The following is a 27,808-nucleotide window of genomic DNA, read 5'->3' on the forward strand; positions in this document are numbered from 1 at the left end:
TTGACGTGACCCTGAATTTCGCGAGTTCAAATATTTCCCGATGCTGTGGTTCTTCCCATCTTCACATTGGTCTATGTGGTTGATCATTCAGTTGTTCCCCACCGAACCAACCAGACGTTCTCCCTATTGACCTTTCTCCCAGATCGTTCTGTCTTAACGCTTCAGTTCATTTTGTTTCTTGGTTCAAAACAGTGAAATGTCACATTTCTTTGCTTTTTCGTTTCGAAAAACTCTCTCGAGGGAATAAAAATGAGTGAGTGCAATACGAGGAGTTGTCGTCGAAAATTGGCAGCACTAAGCAAAGGGTGAGTCGCATTTTAATTTTCCTCTCAATTGGTCTAATTAGTAAAGGTTGACGTCCACTGATATAAATTCCAATTCAGATGACATATTGGTACGACATTGTATATTCATTGAATCCTATTACTATTTACAAGGCTCTTTTATGTTTTTATTGATATATGTACATATGTACGTACATATATAGAATGATATATGTATGTATGTTTTATTGATATAATTAATATGTACGTATATACAATGTATGTATGTACGTGTATACTATTTTTTGAAAAACAAAGACGTTATATGTGCAAGTAAAAATTAATATTTCTTATCTTCTTATGTAACTTTATATAATATTAAATCATACTATGCATTAAGTTAATCTAAAAATTTGATCATTTTATTGGATCCAATTTCTATTAAAAAAAAATGTTCGAAGATTTCTATTAAAAAATTTCAATTCAATTTCTATTAAAAAATTTTAATTCAATTTCTATTAAAAAAATCAAATTATTTGCTATATATTTTGACGTCAATTTTCTTCCAAAACATAATGTTATTTTTAAATGTACCTACATAGTTCCACAAACGAACCATGGCCCATTGAACCTTCCCGTTTGCTTTTGCCCTCGTGCAGTTCGAAGTTATGTATGTACACATACAATGTAGCTTTACTCGCGATCTACCATATAATAAATCTAGCAATTTGAGAGTGGATCGCGTGTCCAACATGTCAAACGGCCATTGTTATATGTATGTATATCCTTATCGTCTCATCTCGGTAACGAACCGACTCTCGCCAAAGCGTACAACAATGTAGGTTTGTTTATTTATTTCGCTGACAAAACTTTGAGATCCTCCAATTTTACTATGCCAAATATGGAAAAGGGCCATTAACTATTCGCGCCCATATACAGATGTCCCGATCACGCGGTAGATGCCGGAATTCAGGGGTTGATCGATGATGCCGTTTTGAAAAGTGCAAGCCAACAAAACCCAACATAATGGCCGTGAATTTTTAATATAAAGAGCAAATTTAAAATCCACACCGAATTTTAGATAAAAGAATACAATGCTAAATTTACCGATGTTAATGTTCTACAAAAGCTAAATATTTTCAGACAGTTTTATTGATAGTTGTTGGCCGATGTACCCTTGTTTTTTAAATTTTATTTAGATTGCTCACATACCCTATATTATATTATTACTAGTGTTGTGCCCGATGAAATATCATCGCATGGGTTATGACAGCGGCTCCCAACCTGTGGTACGCGAAAAAATATCAGTAATGGCGGACATGCAGGAATGAATGATTTATAATCATAAAAATAGAAATATTTTTTATATATGTAGTTAATAAACATTATCTTAATTAGTCATCGTCGAAATTCTGGCAATCGATACGTTTTCCTCAGATCCGGCATGGATTTTGGAGTGCTTGTTTGAATTTACCGCGTTAGCGCTCCAATAAACAAATAACTTGAATTTGACACTTGATAATGAGAACAGCTCAATAATAATCTTTAATGTTGCAGATAAAATTGAAAGTATGATTAGAAAATATGATTTTTTGGAATATATGTATCGAAAATGATCAAACTGAAGTATTTGAAACTTTACATAATTTCTTATATGAAAACAAGATTAGTATGTCTCAGGATATACGTGAAAAAATAATTGAACCTTTAATACGGCTGAAATCGTCTTTTACGCAGTTCATCCCCAAACCTTAAGAAGACAAAAAATTGGATTTCAAACCCCTTTGATAATAAAGATATTCGGACAGCTACTTAATTATCAATCAAGGAAAAGGAAAACTTGATTGAACTTTCAAATTAGCATTTAAAAACTGAATTCAAAATAAATACGGTTATTAATTTTTGGCTAGGTATTAGTGAAGAATATGAATAGCTTTCTGACAGCGCTTAAATTTCTGTCGCCATTTACTAGCTCTGAACTGGTTGAGAGAGCTTTCTCTTCATATATTTTTATAAAAGACAAATATAGAAATATATTTAATGCAGCTCCAGACTTAAGAGTACATCTCGCATCATTTGAACGAAATTTTAAAAAACTATGTTGCTCGAAACAAGCACAAGGATCTCATTAAATTTATTTTGTAAGGAGATTTAATTAATGAAAAGAAAATATATTATATGTACTTTGTAATTTTGTGTTTTAATTAAAACCATTTATCAATAATAGAAGTATGACAAAAAAATAGTAGATAAATATATTGAACTTGAAGCATATTATAATTGTGACTCCGCAAATAACTTCTTTTCCACAAAATTTCTTTACAAAAACTTCTTAACTGTCTTAAAAATTTCTTAACTGTCTTCACACTCCTTACCATGCAAATACTATATAATTACACTTGCAACAAATTTCATGAAATACAATCATTCTTATATGGTGGTACAATTCAGCGTTATGTATTAGTACCAAGTGGTACGTGAGTCAAAAAAGGTTGGAAACCCCTGATGTATATGATCATAATAAGTAGTCACCGGAGCCTGAGTGGGCCGTGTATTGTTCAAAGGTTGTAAATGCATTGTTAAAGGTTTGCCGAACAATGGATAGCACTGTGACTATCCTACCTCTAATAATAAGTTATAGCGAAAAGCCGTATAAAGAGAGGTATAGACAGTGCGGGTGGATTTACATTACCTGGTTATATTTAAATACAAGAGAATCGACAACCGAAACCGGAATTGAACCGATATTTTTTTTTTAATTTTTTTAACAAATAATGGTTTAAGTCCCTGGTAGCTACAGCACCGTGTACATATGGGTCTAAATCACGGCATCGAAAGTCGAAAGATCGAAAAAGCAAATATCGAAAAGCAAAGATCGAAAAGAATGTATGCACGGTAAACGGTACTCTGTATATATAATATATATCAGTGGCATGCGGTGAAATTATCTCTCTTTTTGTCGTACAGCCTTGCTTAGTGTGCCCGGGCAGGATACGGGAGGAAAAGCCTGTTCCTCTTGTTCCTTTTGTATCCTGCTCGCGCAAATTAAGTGAGGCTGTACGACGGGGGGAGAGAGAGTTTTACCGCACGCCACTGATATATATACTACCCGCTTTTCATATGTATTCATGGTAAACAAATATTTTCGATTTTTCGACTTTTTGATGCGGTAACGATCAAACTTATCATTCTCATCTTTCAACATCTCATTCGTCTTGCCTTACTTAATCAAGTTTCGCATCCAATAATCACTGGCAATACTTATTAATCAAAAACTTCACATATTCGTATGTATGTACATACATACATACATAGATAAAATAATCGATGTGACATGTGAAATATGCGTCACTAGGAAAAATGTCACACAATCGGATCTGCAAAATGCGATCCGTTTCGAAAATGTCAAGTCTGCTTTTGCAATTAATATTACATACATATGTACATATGTATATGCACATATCGACAATTGCGGACATTTGCCTCGGACAAAGTACGACTGCGTGCCCTAATTTCCAACATAAATTGATCGAGTGAATTTCATCGATTATGAATGACCACTCGAGCATGATTTATTGGACATCACTATGTATTTTTTCAAGAAAACTCGTTGCCAAAAGCTTCAGTACTCTCTTTTGTCTGAAGCTTGATATTTGTGTAATATGTATGTATGTATGTATGGACATTCAACTACATACTACAATTTATGCAAAATGCTCTATGAAAATATATACATACAATAAGATTTACATACATATATAGTTTTTCTATAACTCGCCAAAAATGTATGCAGGCCCAGATTTGGAGGTCGGCAAAAATTGGTGTAAAGAAAAATAAAAGTTATAAAAACAAAAAAAAACATTTTCAACACTGTGCAGGTAACTAAGAAGTTGTGCGCGACCCTGCGGTGGAATAAATGTTAAAAGATGATCATCAATAAAAAATGGAATTGATAATCAATACATCTTTAAATTGAGTCAAAAAAAGAAAAATACTGGCTTCAAATTTTAATTTAATAGATTAAGAATTTCGTGGACACAGAAATAGAAAAGATTAATAATAATAGTAATAATAACTTTTTTTATTCCAGACGATAGGGAGAATAGTGCAATCCCCATCGTCCATATAAATAATATATAGATAATAAATACAATAGTATTGAATAATAAATAATAATAATAAAAATAAGAAAAATTGTCGGTGGAGTAGTTCCATCCATCAAACATTTAGTGAAGAGTGCAAATGTGAAGACGCGGCAGCAATTAGACGATAAAAATACACGAAGACGTAGAGAGGTCGCTCTCATCCTGAGAATGGCCTCAAAGTGAGGCACGTGCCCCTTCACGAAAATTTGCGACGCGCTGCAACCCCTTGGTAGCCTGAAGAGAGCACGATAGCAGTTGTTATATTGAACCTTTATCTTCCTCTTCGTTTCCCGCTTGTATCTGGTCCATAGCTCTCCAGCATTCGGCAAATAAATGTAAGAAATTGCAATTTATCAAAAAATCATGTTTTTTTTTCAAACTTCGTCTGCACAATGACTAAAGAAATATTAAGTTATATTTTTTTTACATAACATACAAATCTTTATCTTAAAAATATGTTTATATTAACTCACATTGTGAGTATAACTATAAATATCGTCAGATATCGGCGTAGAGGATGCTTTTATGTAGAAATAATGGTTTGAAAATTCCTTGTCAAAAAATCATATTTTAAAATAATAATATAAGAGAGTCTGAATAAATGCAAGCTTCTATCAAAATCAGCACACAAGCGAATATTATAGTTTTGCATTTGTGCACTTACTCGTTATCTTACTTTACTCAATTTCATTTACTAAGACATAATGTAATATGATTTTATTTCAAATAAACACCGTTTTAAATAGCGTATAGAAAAACATCTAGTGTCATTGTTGACTTTGATGGAGGCTCGATTAATTAACACTAATCATTTCCATTACATTTAAAATGACCGCAATCTCACTAAATAGCCAATTAATTGTAATGACTTCTTTATACTAATCGTTTTGGTCTTTAGATGTGTACATATGATATGTACCTATTCTTTTCAACCCTTTGTACGATACATGGTACGTGGGCTGGAGCGAACGTCACGAATCATGTTTCCATGGGTACATACCAGTGGCGTATATTGGGTGTGTGCTAGGTGTGCGGCGCACACCCGTGAAAACCAAGTAGTATTTTAATACAAAATAATGTGTTGTTGTATAAGCAGGCATTGATGTGTATGGTGTATTTACCGCGTGCTCTAAATGTATGGTGTATGGTGTGGTGTGCAGTCTGCAGCGTGTTGTGTGATGTGTGTATGTAGTTTGTGCGCCGCGACGAGAGAATACCTATGCCGTGCAGCAAATTGGTGGGTTTGGTTGGAGTGTGCAGGCGGATATTCGCTTGTATAGGTTTGTTCGCGATATTAAGACGTACGGTGTGCTACGACTTCAGAGCACCGCGCACCGCACCGCACCGCACCGCACCACTCGGCAATTGACCGAATGCGATGCGGCACGTGGTCTCGTACTTTTTCGCACATTCGTATTTTTATGGTCATATTATTACCTCTAATAACTAATAATGGCTAACAGTGTTCAAGACATTTTAACTATTCCGTTTTCAAATAGAAGTTTTGAGATAAAATTAAAAATAATTAAAGATGGGAAACCGTGTCCGTCTCTTCCAAATTTATCCAGTTTGCATAAAGAAAAAACAAAAGTTTACACTAGACATTTTTGCGTTTCAAATTATAAAAAATTCGTATGGATTACAGGCTGTGAAATTCGATCCAAACTTTTCTGCTGGCCATGTTTATTGTTCTCCAAAGATATTAATGTGTGGAACAAAGAAGGATTTGCTGATCTCAACCATTTGATAGCAGCACTGAAGAAACACAAAGGATCGCAGGCACACGTTCAATCATTTCTTTCCATACAAATGTTTGGCAAACAACGAATCGACGTATTAATTGACAGTCAACGTAAAGCCGAAATAAGTCGACATAATGAACAAGTAAATAAAAATAGAGATGTTTTAAAACGAATTATTAACGCAATAATCTATCTAGGAAAACAAGAACTGTCCCTGCGAGGTCACGACGAGTCATGTAATTCCGTAAACAAAGGCAATTACATTGAATATCTAAATGCTCTTCGAGAATATGATTCTGTTTTAGATACTCTAAATACTGCTACTACCTTTCGTGGTACTTCTCCAAGTATACAAAATGACATAATCGAAGCAATCTCTCATGTTATTAAAGTTCATATAAAAAATGAAGTAGAGTCAGCAAGTTTTGTTGCTATTATTCTCGATGAAACTTCAGATATAATGACAAAATCACAGCTCTCAACAGTTTTACGTTTTGTATGTAAAGGCAATGTACATGAACGGTTTATTAGTTTTACAGACGTTAGTGCTGATAAAACATCTAATGGTCTATTCTAATGGTGAACATAGTTGAAGAATTTAAAATTCAAGACAAATTGGTTGGACAGACTTATGATGGAGCAAGTGTAATGAGTGGACACGTAAATGGTTTGCAATCCAAAGTCCTCAATGCTTATCCTTTTGCTCTTTTTACACACTGTTATGCTCATGTATTGAATTTAGTATTGCAGCAAGGTCTTTCTGATATTAAAGAAAGTAAATCATTTTTTCAAACTTTAAATGGATTGTCTACATACTTTTCAAAATCTTCCAAAAGAGTATTCGCTTTACAGGAATTTGTGACAAAAAGACTTCCCTCTGTAGCACCCACAAGGTGGAATTTTACATCTCGTTTAAGTAGCACAGTACAACAATACAGAAGTCAATTTACATTTTTTTTTTCGACATGTTATAGAAAATTGTGAATTATGGGACACAGATACTGTTATAAAAGCACGAGGGTTTTTAGGCTTTTTAGAGGATTTTCAAACAATTAAACTTCTTCAATTTTTTTCAAAACTGTTTGGAATAACTGATGTTTTGTATAACATTCTTCAATCTAAATCTTCGGACGTTTTATATTGTTGTAAAAAAATTAATGATGTTTTGCAGCAACTGAAATACGAAAGGTATAATAATTTTGAAATGTTATGGAATAATTATTTAAATGAAAAAAATGATGATCATGATCGTGGCCACAAAGATTAAAAAATTATTCAGAAGTAGAAGATAAAACTTCATTTCGTCAATTATATTTCAAAATAGTTGATAGCATAATCGCACAAGTCGAATGTAGATATTCTTCACTTTCCAAATTAGAATATTTCCACCTTCTTTGTAATGATAAATATGACGAATATAAAGAAAATTTTCCAAATGTTTTAATTAATAAATTAAAAGATTTTTATGGATCACTGTTTGATTATATTCGATTGAAAAACGAACTCATCGTGCTATATTCCAGCTCTGAATTTTCAGAGAAACCTGTTCATGAATTAATACAATTCATGACAAAAAATAACCTCGAATCTGGTTTTAAAGAGGTGTTTAAGCTGGGAGAATTAATATTAACGATACCAAGCAGTACAGCTTCAGCAGAACGGTCTTTTTCGGCGCTGAAAAGAATAAAAACTTGCTATAGAGGTACGCAAGGTCAAGATAGATTATGTGGCCTTAGCTTAATTTCAATAGAAAAAAAGTTATTGATGGAATTAAAACAGAAAGACACATTCTATGCAGACGTGATTGAAAAGTTTATGTCTCAGAAACGTCGCATTGAACTTATGTATAAATAACTAATAAATTAAACATTTTTGTAATGCAAAACGAGTATTTTTTTTTAATTGCTAATTTTATACCCTACGCCCTACGGCATACACAGCACACCCGGTATTAACACCCACCGTCCGCCACTGGTACATACATTACATACATATGTATGTACATATGTAGTATGTGTGTGTGTGTGTGTGCACTGACCGAGGACATAAATCTGCTAAATTGTGCAATTCGGAGCTGTCGCGCTTTTGAATTAAACGAAGACGTCTCGTCTATTGAGATGACGGCCATTATTCAGATTAGTATTGACAGAAATATGATTGTATCACAATTGAAAATAGGGACAGAAAAAAGTAATTAAAATAAAATAAAAAAATAAGTACATACATACATATTTACAAACCGACGACCATTGAAATCTTAATTTTTCAAATTTCATTATGACATAAAAATTACATGTAGATATTTACGACAATGTTATGAACAACTATGATATAATCACAAATGACTCTTGATTTCCTTTTCCCAATAATAAACGGTGCAATTACGTAGACATAGTATTCGTAAAAATCGTTAAAGTACCAATTCATTTTTTTCATAACATGAGAAACATGTCAATTAAATTAAAATGTCAATTCATGCATAATAATAGTAATGGCGCTTTTTTGCATATAAATATGTATGTACTGTACGTTAAAGTGACTATTTTACATGTTTTTAGGAGAGATATAGACGGCTTGGGTGTATTTACATTAACTTGCTAATATATTTAAATAGAAAAGAACCGAAAACCGGAACTGATATTTCTATTATATAGCGGTTCGGGTCCTTGATTAATAACTATGAAAACTCATGACATTGTTCAAAAATTTGGGTAGGAAAAGAAATGTCGAATATTGAATTACGCAAATATATCGGACCGAAGCAAAGTGAATTAGGTACAAGAAAAAAAAAGTTTTTTAAAAACATACCTCTTCTATAATTTGTATATAAAATTATTATTTTGAATAAAAACAATAATTTTATTTTACTACCGCCATCTATGTTTAAAACTAATGAACAAATGATGGATAAACGTCAACGACTATCTCGCCGGGCAGATATCAAACGCGTCTTACACGATATTTTTGCACCATCGTAATGACGGAGGATCCATTTACTTATATTGATGACCAACATGAGCATTATGGCAAAGTATGAAAACGATCGGATAAGAGGCAAACTTTTTCCTGAATTGTAATCGTAAGTAAAGGAGGTATGTAAAAACGTATACATATGTATATGTATGAATACAATAATAAAATAAGAAAAAAACTTCTTTATATACTACTTGCTGAGAATTTTGCGCCATCTATTGAAAATTTATTTAATTAATTAATTTGTTTACATTTAGTTAGGTAGGTAGTTTTTACCTTTTTTTTCATATTAAACAATTAAATATATTTAAAAGGTATTTGAAAAAAATTCGACCGCGTGCGGATCGAACTGACACATTTCTTTTAATTTTTTGTATTTTATAACTTAATATGCCAACACCCATGCGATGATGTGTCATCGAGTACAACACTAGTAAAATATAAAGATATACGAAATATATAAAATATAAAGAATATATGACATTTATAAATTTTATCCGTTTTTTAATAAAAATATGTGAAATAGAAAAATTTTTTTTTTTACAAATTTTAGCGTAAATTTATTATTTTCATGCCAAAAAAAAGCGCAATGTGAGGTCAAGCCGCCACGATCATTGCATTACAGGCCTTAAATTATGTACTACATTGTACTTATCATAGATTCTAAGTGACTTTTTTATTATTTTATTTTATTTTATTTTATTTTACATATATACCAGGAAGGCCTTACAGGTAAATCCCAATGCGCCTTCCTGGCCAATTACAAATACAAATGCAGCATTTTTTTATTATAAGTCGTTGAATTGCGAGACACTGAAAAAACTCGCAAATTAACGAGACATCTGTAACGTACGCCCCCGCAGCCGAAGGAGTGGGGGGAAACTACCCCCGCCCTCGGATGCTGGGGAGTGGGAGAAAGTACCGCTACTTTCTCAGCTATAAAAGAAGCGCCCTTTCCTTCGGAAGTCGAGTCGGACCACAGCTTTCTCTGAGAACTGTCGTTTCCTTTAGACTCCCATCTCTGCTGGTCTTTCCCTGTTCAGTCAAAGCCACCCACTTCACCCCACGTTACACTGGTGTCAGAAGTGTTTGACCTGAGCCGCAAAAGGAATACACCACGCAAAGATGCCCCCAAAAAGGAGACAGGCATCTCCTCACCAGTTGGACGATCCATCACGTGTGGAACGTCTGGAGGAGCAGATGGCGCGACTCGTCGCGCTTCTCGAGAGGGACACCACAACACGCACGCCAGCGATTCCGGCAAGCCCTTCAACGAGGGTCCCAGCGGTTCCGGCGAGCACACTGAGTCCCTCGTCATCAGTATGCAGAAACGACGCTACTCCACGACCTGTCACCGACCCCATGCTAGGAAGCACCATCCACAAGCAACCGACCGAGCTTCCTGTTTTCGACGGAACGGGCGACGTAGAACGATTCATCCGCGAATTTGAAATCGTGTCACGAGCCCTACGCTGCGAACCGACGGCAAACTCACTCATTCTCGCTCTACGAGGTCAAGCGAGAATATTCCTCATCGACGAAGTACCGAAAGAAGCGTACGAAGCGTACGAGGAGCTGAGGGAGAGGCTGGTGAAGCGCTTCAAATCTTCGCCACACCCGTACGACGCATTCCGTGACCTAATTTCCCCGTCGATCCGCAACAACGACGACATAGAAGCTCGGTTCGCGGACATCCGTCGAAAAAGGATGGAGGCCTTTCCAGAGCCTATCCCGTTGGACGTCCTGGACAAGATACTCCTCATATTGTCGTTTCACGACGAGGATATCCGCGCTGCCGTCTTCACCGCAGATCCGAAGACCCCACTGCAGGAGCTGTTACGGCTCGCAAAACACGCGAGGGATGCGAAACGGCTGAGGAGTCAAGGGAGGGGGGCGGCCAACAGACCAGCCCAAGACCACCAGCCTCACTTCAATACCGCAGCTCGAAACGCCAGCAGACCTCCCTGGCAAGCGGAGGGCCGTAACGGCAACAGACCGCCCTGGCAAGGGCAAAGGAACTGCCGAAACTGCGGAAGCCCACAATGTCGCGGGCGGAACTGTCCGAAGGTACGGGCAGTCGAGAACGCCTCCGACGAGGAAGAGGTGCGATCCCAGTCGGGAAAAGAATAATGGTCAGTTCCACACGGGCAGGACTGATCATCGAAAATGAAGAAAAGCCCGTCCCAGTGTTAGGGAGCGTCGGCGACTCACCTTTCGTATTGGACACCGAAGGCGAGATCGGAGGAGTACCATGTAGGGTACTGTTGGATACCGGGGCAAGCGTCTCCGTTATCTCCAGCAAACTGTTCGCCAAAATTCCCCGCGAACATAGAAAAAGGGTGAACGACAAAAGGGAAAGAATACGAGTCGCAGACGGTCGACACGTAGCGATCTACGTATGGGCCGAGACTACGTTGGCAATTAAAGGCACACAAGCGAGATGGAAATTTGCCGTCACTGATTTCTCCTCAGAGGTCATCATGGGGATGGATCTCCTGCGCCACCTCAATACGATCGTCGAACTGGGAGGAACCACGACAAGGGTCACTTTCCGGAACGAAATTGCGCCCCATCGACCAGTAAGTTCAGTCCATTCGTGTCAGGAAATAAAAAGACACGAACTGAACGGAAAGCGACAAGACGACCTGCCCCGCCAACTGGACGCTGCTATCATCGACCTACCACCTGGAAAACGGTCGACGATCGTCAACTCCCTCCTCCAGCATCGACAAGCCTTCGCCCAAAGCGAACGGGACTTAAGCCAAGTCCATAAAGGGAGCCATCGAATAAATAGCGGCGACGCCGCCCCCATCAAACAGGCCCATCGCAGAATACCGCTGCACAAGAAGACAGAGGTACGGTCCCTCATCAACGACTTGCTGACAAGACAAATCATCGAACCAGCAGCCGGTCCCTGGGCCTCCCCCATCGTATTGGTCACGAAAAAGACCGGCGAGTTGCGCCTCTGCGTTGACTATCGTCGGTTAAACGCCGTGACAACGAAAGATTCGTTCCCGATGCCACGAATGGACGACGTTCTGGACAGACTCGCGGGTGCCAAATTTTTCTCGACGTTGGACCTGCAGAGTGGTTTTTGGCAAGTCCCAGTCGAAGAGAAAGACCGACCAAAAACCGCCTTTACCACTGAATTTGGTCTGTTCCAATTCCGTGTCATGCCTTTCGGCCTCTGCAACGCGCCTGCCACATTCTCCCGGCTAATGGAAGACATTCTCGGCGACCTGACCGGATCAACCTTGGTATATCTCGACGACATCATCATATATAGTCCGACCCCAGAGGCCCACTTGGAACACATCCAGACGGTCCTCAAACGCCTACTTGCGGTCGGACTCAAAATAAATACGCGGAAGTGCCAGCTGTTTAGGAATGAGGTCTGCTTCCTTGGCCATAAAATCAGCTCCCACGGCGTCTGCACGGATCCAGAGAAGACAAAAGCCGTGAGAGAGTGGCCCACCCCCAAATCGAAGGCACAACTCCGCAGCTTCTTAGGCCTCTGCACCTATTACCGGAGGTTTGTGCAAGGGTTTGCGCAAACGGCGAAACCACTGCATCGTCTCACGGAGGAGAAAACAGTCTTCACGTGGGACCAAGACTGTGAGCATGCCTTCAATGCCCTCAAAAACGCTCTGACAAATGCGGAAACAATGGCATTCCCCCGACCCGAGGGAATCTATATTCTGGACGCGGATGCCAGTCAACATGCCATCGGAGCCGTGCTCTCCCAAGTTCAAGACGGCGAGGAGAAGGTGATCGGGTACTATAGTCGCACCTTGAAGGCACCGGAACGGAACTACTGCGTCACCCGGAAAGAGCTGCTCGCCATCGTCGACGCAGTAGAGCACTTCCACCACTACCTGTACGGAAGCCCCTTCACACTCCGAACCGATCACGCCGCACTGACGTGGCTCCGCAGCTTCAGAAAACCTGAAGGTCAATGGGCCCGCTGGTTGCAACGACTGGGACAGTACCACATGGACGTACAGCATCGAGCAGGGAAGAAACACGGCAACGCCGACGCCCTCTCTAGACGTCCATGTGACCCAGACTGCCCGAAATGCGCGAAAATAGAGAGTGAGCAAATAGCACCCGAAGCCAAACTCGTCACTCTAGGGAACCCACAAAGTCCCCAGGCCACCGACTCCACAATCTCACGCTTCATCGCATGGAAAGAGTCCGGGAGACGACCACTGTGGGAAGAAGTTTCGGCAGAAGAACCCGAAGTTCGGATTCTATGGGCCCAGTGGGACGCACTAACTGTCGACCAGGGTCAGCTCTTCCGGCGATGGGAAAGCCCAAACGGTGAGCGTCAGATCCTGCAATTGGTCATTCCCGAGAGCCACACAAATGAAATCCTATGGGAGATGCACAGTTCCCCGACTGGCGGACACTTCGGCGTCAATAAAACGCTAAAGAATGTCCGCCGCCGATACTACTGGCCAACATGCCGCCCCGACGTTATAAAATGGTGCGAAAAATGCCCCAGGTGTGCAGCGCAAAACGGACCACATACGAGGAACAGGGCGGCCATGCGGCAATACGTGTCAGGGGCACCGATGGACCGAATGGCGATCGACATATTGGGACCGCTACCGGTTACCAATAGGGGGAACCGTTACGTGCTAGTGGCCGCTGATTACTTCACAAAGTGGCCAGAAGCCATTCCCTTACCGGACCAAGAGGCGGAAACGGTAGCGGAAGCCCTAGTAACCCATGTCTTCGCCAAACTGGGCACACCTCGAGAACTGCACTCCGATCAAGGCCGTAATTTTGAAGCCCGAGTCTTTGCCGAAACGCTAGATAAATTGGGCATCTGCAAAACTCGGACGACCCCTTACCACCCTCAGTCGGACGGGATGATCGAGAGGTTAAACCGCACTCTACTGGGATACCTCCGGAAATTCCTGTCCTACTACGACGAGGAGGCAGAACGAGACTGGGACACGATGCTGTCCCCGTTCCTCATGGCTTACCGCTCAACCCCACACGACGCGACAGGAGAGTCGCCAGCCCTGATGATGTTCGGCAGGGAAATGCGCCTTCCGCCCCAACTTATCTACGGCGGACCCCCGGACAGTATACCCGAGCAATCAGCCCACAAATACGTCCAAAATCTCATAGAAGGGATGGCGGAAACGCACAAATTCGCCCGGAAACACCTCCAGAAGACGCATAAAAGAATGAAAGCGGCTTACGACGGGAGGATCTGGGAACCACGATACGAAGAGGGCGATCGCGTTTGGTTGCACAACCCAGCCAAGAAGCCCGGTCGCACCCTTAAACTCCAATCCCCTTGGGAAGGTCCGTTCCGGATTATTAAGAGGATCAGCGACGTTGTCTATCGGATCCGCCGGGAAACAGGGAACTCCCGGTATCTGGTGGTACACGTCAACAGATTAGCGCGATACCTCGCAACACCGGATCCGATCTAAAATTAAAACCCCGTATTGTATTTCCTTGTATTTGTTTATTTATTGTATTTCCTTGTATTTGTTTGTATATGCTTTTGTACATTAATAAATCGCTCGAGACGACCGATCCTGAAGGAGAGGGCAGTGTAACGTACGCCCCCGCAGCCGAAGGAGTGGGGGGAAACTACCCCCGCCCTCGGATGCTGGGGAGTGGGAGAAAGTACCGCTACTTTCTCAGCTATAAAAGAAGCGCCCTTTCCTTCGGAAGTCGAGTCGGACCACAGCTTTCTCTGAGAACTGTCGTTTCCTTTAGACTCCCATCTCTGCTGGTCTTTCCCTGTTCAGTCAAAGCCACCCACTTCACCCCACGTTACACATCTATGAATTGTACATAAATTTTTATTGTACATCCATCAAATTTCAAATAGTGGTGACATAGTAGGTAGGAAGGATTTTTAGCCAATTTTTTTTTTCCGGGAACCGTTTCAACAATGAAATCAGAGAAAATTGGCAAACTCTGATAGGAAACGATCAACCTGGAGTCACAAATCCAGGTCTGACCAACAGCATACTCTGAAAAATTCATTTTCATTCAGGGATAGAACCCGGCACCTTCTTGACGGTAAGCAGAAGCTTAACGTCCGAGCTATGCTGCTTATTTGTAACTTATTTACTTTGGTTATCTTGAAACTTATACCACGTATGAGGTATGTACATACATATTACCTATGTATCCTCAAAAAATTAAATGAAGTGTAATACTGGGTTAACACAGTGCAAGTAGCTTGAACGAGTAACTTGGACACTTGAACAATTTTAAAATTACGGAAAGCCACTCGGTCCAAGTTACTCGCATAGTGTCAACCAGTATAAGATCAATAATTGAATACGATATTTGCCTACTTTTTAGACCCACTCCGTTTAATATACATACATAATGTACAATAATATTATTCTGCCATTATATTACAATAATAAAGTAAAAATGTTACGAAAGTGTGACAAAATGCGACCGACGAAGAACAGATAAAAACCGGTTCACCGCGCATGAGTCAAATGGAGGGGTAATCCGGAACCGTACCGAAAACCGGTTCGAAATACACATCTGTCAACCATGGGACGTTGCAGGACGAACCAAGCCAGGAAATTCTTCAACTACATCAAATCTCGCAACGTCAGCATCTGCAAACTATGCGGCAAGCCGATGAAGAACGATCACGGAGCCAATCTTCAGCGACACATCGTGAGATTTCACACTACCGAATTCGAGGAAATGAAGACGATGACTCCCCAAACGAGTATGATGAAGATGGAGCCAGATTTTCCACAGATAACAGAACCGATCACCATCGAGCTGTGTGAAACTCAAGTCGTGGAAGCTTGCATTGAGCTTGTCGCCGTTAACGGATGCCCCGTTGAACTGGTGGAGTACTCCGGCTTTCGTAAGCTGATTAGTCCCATCCTGAACTCCTTGGCCACCGAAACATTCGTTATTAATGCAGAGAATTTGAGGAGCCGGATAGCTTCGGCAGTCGTCAACTTAATATACAATGTTGAAGCAGAACTTCAAAATAAGATTATTTGCTTAAAATTGAACATGATAAATAAATTCAACTTTAAATTCCTTATAGTCAACGCTCAATTTATAAAAGATGGAAAGTTAAATGTGTACACATTGTCCGTAGACAACTTCACGGGGAAAAATTTAATACAATTGACAGAAGTCGTCCTCCGCATCTTAGAGAAATATAATATATCCCTGAATCAAGTATACAGCATTGTAATAGACTCTAATATTTATGAAGAAGAAGAAATTTTAAGTCGCAATTTCGGCTTGGAAGGTTCATATTTGGATGATTCTTTGTTCAATGTCAAAAAGGAAAGTGTCTGCCTTTCTCGGAAGTTGCAAAACTTTTTAGAAACCTTTTTTAGCTCTATTAATATAAATTGCTACTTGGATGCATATAAAAACGCCAAACAGCTTACAACTCCAAAAGAAAACTATTTAGGACGGAAGTTATTACATTCTTCAAAGCATTGGACGACATCTACCGATATGTTAAAAGCAATGTCCGAAGATACAAAGTGTTTCGAGGCAACTATCAATATTTGCGACTTGACAATTTCCAATGATGATAAAAAGAACCTCAATTCGTTGTATGAATGTCTGAAACCTATCGAAGAACTATGGTCAGTGTTTCGGAAAGAGGATCTAACGCTCAGTGACTTTTACAGTATGTTTTTAGAATGCAAAATCAAGTTGAAGAAGCTTTCAAACGATTTTCTCGCAAAACTCACACAAATTCTGAACAAAATAGAGTCGAATATTCTGTGCAACGAGCAAATGCTGGCTGCAATCTTCTTGGATCCCCGCTACCAACTGCTTCTGACGGAGGATCAAAAAATGACTGCAAAGATTCATCTGGAGCAGTTGTGGGATGAGATGCGCCACACGCTGGTGAATGTAATTGAAAAGAACGATGAAAATCCACAACAGTCGGGCAATGACGATGAATTGGAAAACTTGCTTAAGAGGAAAGAAATGGAATTGGACGTTAAGAAGCCGATGACTCTAGTCGAAGTGCACGCCGCTCTTTTACACTTTGACGGAGTCCAACGCTTGTCCAGGAAGGAAAGTATTTTGAAATATTGGGAAGATAATAAAACGAGCAATCCTGTATTGTACGAATTGTCCAGAGCTGTGTTTGCAATGCCCGCCACCCATTCAACCCTCGTCCGAGCCGAAGCTGCGTTGGACTTGATATACCAAAATAATGAACAAAGTTTAACCGACGGGACTCTTGAAAATATGCTTCTGATCAAATTAAACCATCAGAATTCATTGAAACACATTTATGTATATGCGTAGGTTGTTTGTATCGGATTATTTGCAAGTATGTACATTGTACATACATTCATATGTATCTTACTGAAATAAAACATATTTTCAATATTTAGGTACTCAATGTTTATTTACAACATAAAGAATTTTTATGTGTATTTCTAAGGTTGTCAGATGATGAAATCACCTAATAAGTACTTATTTAGGTGAGCATAATGGAAAACATTAATTTTATTTTGCTTGCTATTTTTCTTTATTTTATTAAATTATTGATTCCATACAAAATAAAAAAAAAATCCTCAGTTAAAATCAATTTTAATAAAATCTACTTTTGCGTCATCACTTTTGATCTTAGCTAGAAAAACTGCTCTCAATTCTTAAATAAATCAATCTTACAAAGAATACATACATATATGTATGTATGTACATAAGTTTGTTTAATAAAAGTTACAATTTAATTTAAGACAAGTGTTAATTCATATCCCATTCTCCTGTACTGAATCTTTATTTGACTACAATTCAGGGCCCATTTAATTTTAAAATTGATTTTATAATCGATAAAAGCAATCAAATTCTTCATTTTGATTCTAATCAATTCGACATTGATGCCAAAACAAATCAAATGAGACGTTTAAATTCGTCATTTTATAGAGAGCAAAAAGTAGAAAACGTTAATTTTTTGGTATGTCTTTCTTATACAAAAGGTATCAAAGTAATAAATTGGTTGATCCTCAATAGCGAAAATGTTATTGGTGACAGCCTTGCTTGCCGAAAATGGTATTCACATTCACCGTTAATCCATAGTAATCTATGAATTCGCTTTCAATTAAAATTAATATTATCATTATAATTTTAATTTTAACTTTTTTACTATTATTATACAACCGGGTGCTACACAATAGTTGATTAAACAATTCAGTCTTTTCAATTTTAAAAATGCTACCTTTATTTTTTATTTCATCCTTATACACACATGTACATACATATGCATGTACTTATTAAACATGCTGTACATCTGTATATCATCATCATCATCATTATTCACAGCCATTCGCCATTCACTGCTGGATGAAGGCCTCTCCAACAATGCCTCCATTCGTTTCTGTTTTGGGCAGCTCTCATCTATCTCATCCCCCACATTTTTCTGCAGCCTTCCTTGCACCCCTTTACATTCTCTCGGGTACCATTCGAACACTTTTTTCGTACATGTATCGTCCGTTCACGTGACCCACCCATTGACATTTCAATCTCTTTACCCTCACCATTATATCAACCACCTTTGTCATACTTCTAACCCACGTATTCTACTTTCTATCTCTCCTCGTTATGCCAAGCATACAAAGTTCAACGTTTCTTTGAGTGAATAATGCAGCATTCTGGCGTTCAATGCAAGTTTCGCACGCATTTGACATCACTGGCAAGACAATAATCAAAGATCTTTTTCTTCAAGCACAGTGGCATTTTAGATTTGAAAACGGCATTCATCATCCTAATTTCATACGTCTCTTTATCTCCCCTTCTTTGTTTTAGGGCATGTCAAAGGTTAGACATTAAATAATTTTTAACTACTCTTACTACCCTATTATCTAATGTAATACTATCGGACAAAATTTTTGACCGGTAAGGAATGACTTTCTAGGGGGTGGGGGGTCTATTATATTAAAAAAATGAGTGTATATGAATTTTAACTATTTCTTTTAATCCTTTTTTTATTTATATATTTTTATCAATAAAATTAATAGTAAAATAATTTTAAAAACTCTATTAAGAGATTTGGTTTAGTATTTTAATTCATAATAATACATTAAACAACATGGATAGTCCCGTTCAAATCTAGGGGGGGGGGCAGCTGCCAACCCCAGCCCCCCTAAATGACGCCCCGGCTATCGGGCATGCAAATATTTACCCATATATATATATATATATATGAAATACATCTATAACACACAGTGGCGGCTCGTCCATATGGGCTGCGGGGCTGCATTCCTCTCAATACAGTACAAATGCATGCTATTTTTGTCGTCCACATGGGCTGCGGGGCTGCAGACCTCCCAGTATAGTACATATTCAAGCTATTTTTGTTTTCATCCGATCAACGTTTTGTTTAACGAGCTACTACAGCCTGAATAATCTCTGCAGCTCCCCCACTATGAAATCTCATGAACCGCTACTGATATCACACCTCATATGAACTAGCGGTATATGATCCCCCGTCCATATCACGTTTACAATTTGTATAATTTAATATCAATTTTATTTGCAGAAACGGAAGAATGATAACGACCGAGAATTGCATATTTGTTTGTGTAACTTTCTCATTGCTATTCAGTGTTAATGATGCTCGTAAATATAACCATATATATATTATATATTTTTTACATATATTACATATGCATATTATATACTCCTTTTTTATATATTAATTTTATTCACATTAAGAAAACGAAGTAAATCGAAGACCTTGCGATACGGATCTGCACAGTCTCGATCTAATCAGACAGTTTGGTCTAGACTTATCCAGCGCACGTGCCAAATATCCCGGAATGCTGAAAGTGCAAGGCACCAGTTCGCTGCAGACGGCTTATCGTCTCGATAGATCAAACAACTTAACCCTGCCAACAAAGTATATATCATTTTCGTTAACGTTCATAAGCTAATTTACAATATTTTGCACATATTGTGTTCTTTTTAGCAAAGTGTTCCCGCAAGGTCTGCCCGAAGAGTTTTCGCTCGTGTGCACATTCCGATCAAGGAGACCATCACGTGTGCCCTGGAGATTACTCACAGCCTGGGATAAAAACCTTAATTTGCAGCTGGCTCTCACGTTTGATCCACGGGCCAAAGCTTTAAAGTTAGCTTTTGCCGACACTTATGGAGTTTTGCATACAGTTTCATTCATAGACCCTCCGGTATGTAAAATTACATATTTACTTAATACTACATAATATTTCAGATCAGCTAAAATATTTAATATTTTTAAAATTTAATTAAAGGTACGTAAGGTGCATGTAAATTAATAAAATCGACTTAAAAAAATATATTTTTTCCTGACTTGGCCCAGTCTCACAATCATGAGCCCATTTATAAAGACAGCCAAGTTAGGTAGTTTAATCAACAATTAAAAGTATACACATAGATAAATTGATTGCAAAAGAGTTTTTTTTTTTTGCTATGTAAATTACTTATTTTGGATACAAAATATAATATCAAAATATACATATCAAAATGGATACAAAATGTGGTCACTACTTTCGCTCATCCGAGCAACGCCGGGTGTTTCAGCTATTTTTTATCGGTTTAGGTTAGGTAATTAATGTTTGTGTTTAATAACCAAATATCTAAACACATGTTCTTGATTGAATACTTGTTACATTTTATAATATAAAGTCATTGTTGACTTCTTACAGGTGTTCGATAAATCGTGGCACAAACTAGTCGTCTCGGTTAAAGATGGAGCTGCCTCCCTGTGGGTAGATTGCATTCCAGCTACGCCCATAGACCCTGATGTGACACCGCTTCCTCCGGCTCCAGTCCTAGACCCTGATGGCCACATAGCACTAGCCCGGCTCGTATCGTCAGACTCGTCACCATCGGTACCCAAATTTAAACAGAATTATCCACTCATATATATAATATAAGAATCGATTTTAAACAATCGTGGTATACATATATTATATATGTATATATATATGTAATACGAAACGTGATACATCCAGTTTCTTTCCCACAGGTTACGCACGGGGTGAGTGCAATTAATTACACAATATCAATTACATATATATTGTTCAGGTATCAATAGCTTCTAGAAAGAGTCCCGTACTTCGACTCGATAGGCATGCAATCTTATTATATTTGAAATAAACCCGTACTTCTCACATGCCCCATATAACGGGATATTGGTTTTATATATATATATATATTTTTAATACATATGTAGAAAGTTATGTATATGCAGGCATGGTCGACAGTGGTTGATATTTATTGTTTATAATGTGTTTGATTACATATTTTTATTTTTAGATTGAGCTACAATGGTTGGTGGTGAGTTGTGACGCTTCCGCTGAAAAGAACGATTGCGATGAAGTGCCGGTAATATCTTATTTTTTTGTTCAATTTAAACAGAAAAACTTCAAACCAGAAAAATCACAAAGTTCTTGCATTATGTTTAATTCCTTAAATAAAACTTTTTAGACTCATTTTCCTGCACCCACAGCTACTGTTATTAATGAGGCTCCACCACCATGTAATACAGTATGCCCTCAAGGTCCTCCGGGATTCAACGGAACTAATGTATAATATAATTCAACTATTACATTATTTTAAAATACATCAATACAGTTACAATAATAATTTCAATCGCTTAGGGTTCACCAGGATTACCTGGTTCTCGTGGCTACAGAGGACTCCCTGGACCGAGGGGTTTTCCTGGTCTAAGAGGAGAGCAAGGATTTCCAGGAGATAGAGGCTTACAGGGAGTGGCGGTGTGCAACTAAGGATTTTTTCGTATTTTTTTTTGGGGTGCTGCAGCGCCGCAGCTCCTATAAACGAGCCGTCACTGTATTTAATCCATCATTTATTTTTGAAATTCAGGGTGCCTTGGGTCTTCAAGGATTCCCAGGTCTTCGAGGATTACAAGGTTTGTCTGGAAGTAAAGGTGCAGATGGTCGCGATGGTCAGCCAGGTCTCAAAGGAGAACCGGTTTGCATTTTATACATAATATTTCATACAGTATTTGGGATGCATATTATTTTGATGTATTGCTTTTAGGGAACACCAGGTGAACGAGGAGAAAGAGGATTTGATGGTATTCCAGGATCACCGGGTCTACGGGGTCTGCAAGGCATTGCTGGTCCTCCTGGAGCGACTACTACATCAACAGGAGGTGTTATCGCTAGCGCTCCGGGACCAGTTGGGGCTCCAGGGCCGATGGGATTACGTGGACTACCAGTATTGTTTCAACTTATTCAGATTTAGCACATTTATTTAGCTATGTGCATTGTAAAGTAAGTCTTTATTTTTTTAAGGGTATCGATGGATCACCAGGAATACCAGGGACACCCGGACTACAAGGACCTCCAGTCAGTACATAATCTTGCATTAAATAAATTTAATAAAAAAACAAATGAATATTTACTATTATATTCGCTATGTTTAAGGTATTTATATTACAAATACTAAGCGAAGCCGGGTAAAACAACTAGTATACTATATATGTACAATGTATATTTGTGTGTATGTTTATTTTATATTTTCTAATGGTTTTATCGTTAGGGAGAAGCAATTATTATAGATGGAGATAGAACTCCTGGACCTCGAGGTACAAAAGGTAGATTTTTAATATTCTGATGGTACCAACTTTCGAATTTCATGTAATATGAAAATAATGCTTTCAGGAGAAAAAGGTGATAGTGGAAGTCCGGGCTTTAATGGATTGCCAGGTTCACCAGGATCAACGGTAATTTAAAATCTTTAATAAAATTACTATTTTGTTCTATTTTCACATCAAAATTATAATTAAAATTATTTTCCCTATCTAGGGCTCATCCGGCATACCAGGTGACAGTGGAGGCAGGGGATTACAAGGTGATTTTGAGAAATACTGCACATTTTATTAGTTCTCAAAATCAAACCTAATATCATTTGTAAGCCATTGTTAGGTTAGTTTAAGTTGGATGAGAGCAAGTTTGTACAACCCTTTTAGGCCACTGGGCTGCAAAATAGCTTTTGATTATATTGGGGTCTGCAATTTTTTTTTTAAAGGGAGTCTAATCTTTATTTGATGGGAGAGGGGGGGATATTTACCTATTATACGTTCAAAAACCTTAATGTAAAATATTAGTAGAGACAGCAATTCCAATATTCAATATATATATGTATATATATATATATATATATATATATATATATATATATATATATATATATATGTAACTCCCCAATAGTCAGTTTTAGCTCAAATGTATTATTTTATTTGAAAATATTACAAATATCGTTTCATTTAATTTCTTCATTTATTAGAAGTTACTAAAGTTACTAATGGTGTTTGGGCCGCAGGCTACATACATACATACATATATAAACCGGGCTAGATAGTGGAAATATTTTTCAAATGCTTTAAAACTTATCTCTTTAAAAATGTATTCATAATTACATACATTATTATACTATCAGGTTTAAAGGGTGAACCAGGTGCTCCCGGTATTCCGGGAATGGGCAGCGGTGGAGAGGGATCACAAGGACAACCAGGACCAAAAGGCGACCCTGGTGAACGAGTAAGATAAAAATCAAATTTGGAAAACGGCAATAGAATATTTATACTTTTTAATTTTCAGGGTATACCAGGATTACCTGGAACGCATGGATCTACAGGGTCTACTGGACCGGAAGGACCACCGGGACCGTCTGGACCGATCGGACTTCAAGGTCCGCAAGGACATGACGGTCGTCCTGGGTCTGATGGCCGTCAAGGAAGCCCTGGAAATCTCGGTCCACAAGGACTTCAAGGACTATCTGTAAGATTTAAATAAACCAAATAAACGAAAGAACAAATGCAAATTTTGATCAATTTCACTTTTCAGGGCACACCTGGCTCGCAAGGTGCTCCAGGTCTAATTGGACCCCCTGGTGCTCCTGGAACTCCCGGATCATCAGGTCCACCTGGACCACCAGGAGAATCGTACCCTGCGCATGCTAATGGCGTTTATATTGACAATGAAGGTGCCCCCGGTATAGCTGGTCCTCGAGGTTTACCAGGACCAACAGGAATGGTACGTCTTCTTTGACTGCTTAAGCCATTTTTATATATTTAAATAATAAATTATAATATAAAGGCTGGAGAACGAGGTGCAGCAGGCGACAGAGGACCTGAAGGACCGGCTGGATCTCCCGGTGCACCGGGAGAAGCGGGACCTCCTGGACAACCTGGTCCCAGAGGAGCAAGAGGAATGCCCGGACTACAAGGATTGGCTGGTTCTCCCGTACTAGCACTTAATTCAGAATTAATATATACATATATACTAACTCTAATTAAATACTTTTCTTAATTTTCTTATATTGTCCCAGGGTCAAAGTTTCACTGAGACAGAGCTGCGAGAAATTTGTGCAGCCGTTTTAAGAGGTTGGAAATTTTTTTTTTTTTTTAATCTCATTAATCTTTCATCATATCATGTATACCTACATATACATATGTATGAACATTTTAATTTTTAGAACAACTCACAGATCTGACAGCTGGACTGATTGGCCCTCCGGGACCACCGGGGAGATCTCGCATAGGAAGACCTGGTCCACCAGGATCACATGGTGCTCCAGGTATACTTTTACTAAACGATTTACAAAATATATGTATTTCTAAGACTATTTATAGACCAGTACTATTATATTAATATTAAAACTTGGGAGTGTCAGGTTTGGGGTCCGAGTAGCAGAAATAAGATATTTTAAAGTAGTAACAAAGTAAGGACTAACAAAGTACAGAAAGATTTCAATTAATTGAAAGATTTCAATTAAGCTGGATCTCAAAATGGCGAAGAAATATTTCCGAAAATGGTTTTTTCACAGTACTAGTACTAGGAACGATCCAAAAGGTATTGGCACACACAGATTAGTTCAATCTGTGGAAGGCTGGGACTTGAGAACATATTACAAAAGTTTATAAGAAAAGCTATTAAGAAAAATAAAAAGGTTTAAATAACAGAAAATTGGTACAAGAGCATAAAACTTTACATTTTGATCCCTATCTATCGGACAAACAATTGAAAGACCGTGATGGTTTTTAATTTATGTATTTTTGTTACCGTCTAGGTAATCCTGGATCCCCAGGCCTTCAGGGAGAACGAGGATTCATGGGACCACCTGGCAGTTCTGGACCACCTGGACCTGCAGGAGGTGACGGTCCCCGGGGCGACAAAGGAGACAGAGGCACTGAGGGAATAGGACGAGAAGGACCAGAAGGAGCTCGTGGAATTCCTGGTTATTATAACACTCAATTTTTATAGAATTTAATCTAATCAATGTATGTATTTCAATATAATAATATGATGCAGGTCCTCCTGGACCGGACGGCATTGGATTGCCCGGTAGACCAGGAGATAAAGGAGAAGCTGGACGACCTGGTAATTCTTACAATTTATTTTTAAGTTATTTTTAAACTTTTATTTAATCTATTTTTTTATATGTGAATAGGTTTGGTCGGACTTAAGGGTGCTATGGGAGAGGCGGGAGTTTGTCCCGACTGCTACTCTTATGGAGTTTCTCCCAACAGACCATATCTCACTCAAGCCAACAACAAGGGGCCAAACAACTGAAATAATATCAGTATTTTTACATTCTAATTAAACTAAAACTGTCTCATACTGCCAATAGGTTGTGTAGAAGAATCGCATTTTGATAATTTTATAATTTTTCCGACTGTTTCAATGGATTTAATATTATAATGTGTCTACAGAACCCAAAAAATTGTACATAAAATGAAATAAATAATATATGTGTATACATAAAATTGAAAGCATGTTTGTATCTTTATATAAGATTTTATATTTCATATATCATTTTGAGTTTCAGTGTTTTTATTATAATACATATATTGATGATTTTAGGAAGTTTTTAAACATTTATACATAAACAGCACGAGCTTAGCTTAGAGCTGCCCAATTCAAAATTATTCTGTAATTGATACTATTTTTATGTTTTATTTATTTTAAAAGTTTTACTAATCTTTATTTGTTTGTTTGCAAACTATGCACATCTAAAGTTTTCTTGGTACTCTGAATTAAACCGTAAGCTGCAAAATTTTCTGTAAAAAGTTTAGTTTTATACTTTGTATCTAATTTTTTCTCACTTGAGTCAATTCAATTTACCAAGCCAGTTTGAAATACATTCATATATAAATTGTATACCAAAATTTGATTTCTCTAAATTGTAAACTGCAAAATTTGAATTTTTGACAAACACACAAACATTCATCTTTATAATTAAGATTGATTGTAATGAAATGAGTAATAGCACAATTTTTTTACACACTTAAGATTCCAGATAATATAATTTACCACAAACCAGATGAGTGGTGTTAAAAGTTTACTGATTAAACTAATCCAATAATTTATTCTAATCTATTTAAGAAAAATAATAAATTTTTAAATTAAATAAATTTTTAAGATGAAATTGAATTACAAATGAAATCAAGGTATGTAACAATCACGACTGGTGTATACGTGGGTTGGCACTCGGTTTATACAAATGTGCTTAAGCCGCTCTTTCTGTGCGGCATACACGGGGCACTGTTTATAATTTGCGGTATGCTTACCACCACAATTGGCGCACTCCTTTTTCTTTGGTTTCACACAAGCCACACTGAGGTGGTTCTCGCCACACTTGACACACCTTGGTGGAGACCGGCACCAACGGGCGGCATGGAAGAACCCTTGACACTTGAAACACTGCGTCGGATACTCGGGCCTCTTCAGAGGCTCGACGGTTACCGAATAGCCTAGGATGGTCTTGATGCAGTAAATCACCCCTTCGTCTTTACTCCGCGAAAGCTGGACGAGGACGAAGGGTAACGGTATCTTATCTGCACCCCGAGTCATCCTGTGGACATATTGAACTGGAAACGTTTTCGCCAAATAGTCGAACACTTCCTTCGTCTGGACGCGGGCTGGTATACCTTTTACAACGACTTTGAAGTACTTAGGCTCTCGCGGATCGAAGAAAAAGAATGGAATCTCCTGTTGCCTTAAAGCGATCCATGCAGCTTGCAAGTCTTCTGTGTCAGTAAAATCTATGAAGTTCAAACCATTTCTGAATTGGCATTCAAAACTCTTAACTTTACTACCTAGGATATTGTCCTGGACTATGTTTTCTGTATCGGCTTTTTTAGTTATGATGGGTGGTATGTTATGGTTTTCAAATTGTGTAAACGTTTTCATATACAAATCATCTCTGAAATCTGATAGCATTTTATACATGTAGTTCATCATTTCGGCGAGCTCACATCTTCTATGTGCGTTTAACCATTCGTTTTCTAATGCTTCGAGCTTATCGCTTGCCTCTAGTTTAAGATATTTATTCTTCTTTCTCTCCTTCTTTAATTTCTTTTTCTGTTTTACGCCATCTGTTTCTATTTTACACTCTGGTTCAAATTTCTGGTAACGAACCATTTGATTTAAAGTTTTATCTATGTTGATCATCAAATCCGCATCAGAAATGGAATCAGTGGTTGGCGTAGGACTATTACTAGAATTTTGCTTTTTCTTTGAAATACCTCTCCTGCGATTCCGTTTTCCAGATTTATTTACAGATGGAAAGCCAAACACATCTTGAAATACCTCTTGTATACTGTGCGACTCCGTTTGACCAATATTTGTATCGATATTCTTTGTATCATCTTTGGTAGCATCCACTGATTGTTCAGACT

The 27,808-nt window shown here is 38.2% G+C and overlaps 1 protein-coding gene across 1 annotated transcript; it reads left to right on the plus strand.

Annotated features, from left to right (window-relative positions):
* The first annotated feature begins 57 nt into the window (after window positions 1–57).
* LOC143908956 (uncharacterized) lies at window positions 58–26,112 on the plus strand. Its single transcript, XM_077426817.1, has 23 exons — window positions 58–305; window positions 19,658–19,737; window positions 19,834–20,017; window positions 20,087–20,303; window positions 20,802–20,987; window positions 21,415–21,483; window positions 21,586–21,684; window positions 21,759–21,875; window positions 21,985–22,092; window positions 22,162–22,341; window positions 22,419–22,472; window positions 22,666–22,720; window positions 22,788–22,849; window positions 22,932–22,977; window positions 23,566–23,666; window positions 23,727–23,906; window positions 23,973–24,161; window positions 24,225–24,371; window positions 24,457–24,511; window positions 24,604–24,705; window positions 25,198–25,365; window positions 25,440–25,508; window positions 25,579–26,112. The coding sequence occupies exons 1-23, from the start codon at window positions 250–252 to the stop codon at window positions 25,698–25,700; spliced, it is 2,646 nt and encodes an 881-aa protein (XP_077282943.1). The 5' UTR covers window positions 58–249; the 3' UTR covers window positions 25,701–26,112.
* The last annotated feature ends 1,696 nt before the right edge of the window (window positions 26,113–27,808 follow it).

The sequence above is a fragment of the Arctopsyche grandis genome, chromosome 3 (assembly GCF_051622035.1).
Source record: "Arctopsyche grandis isolate Sample6627 chromosome 3, ASM5162203v2, whole genome shotgun sequence".
In the NCBI taxonomy this organism is placed as follows: domain Eukaryota; kingdom Metazoa; phylum Arthropoda; class Insecta; order Trichoptera; family Hydropsychidae; genus Arctopsyche; species Arctopsyche grandis.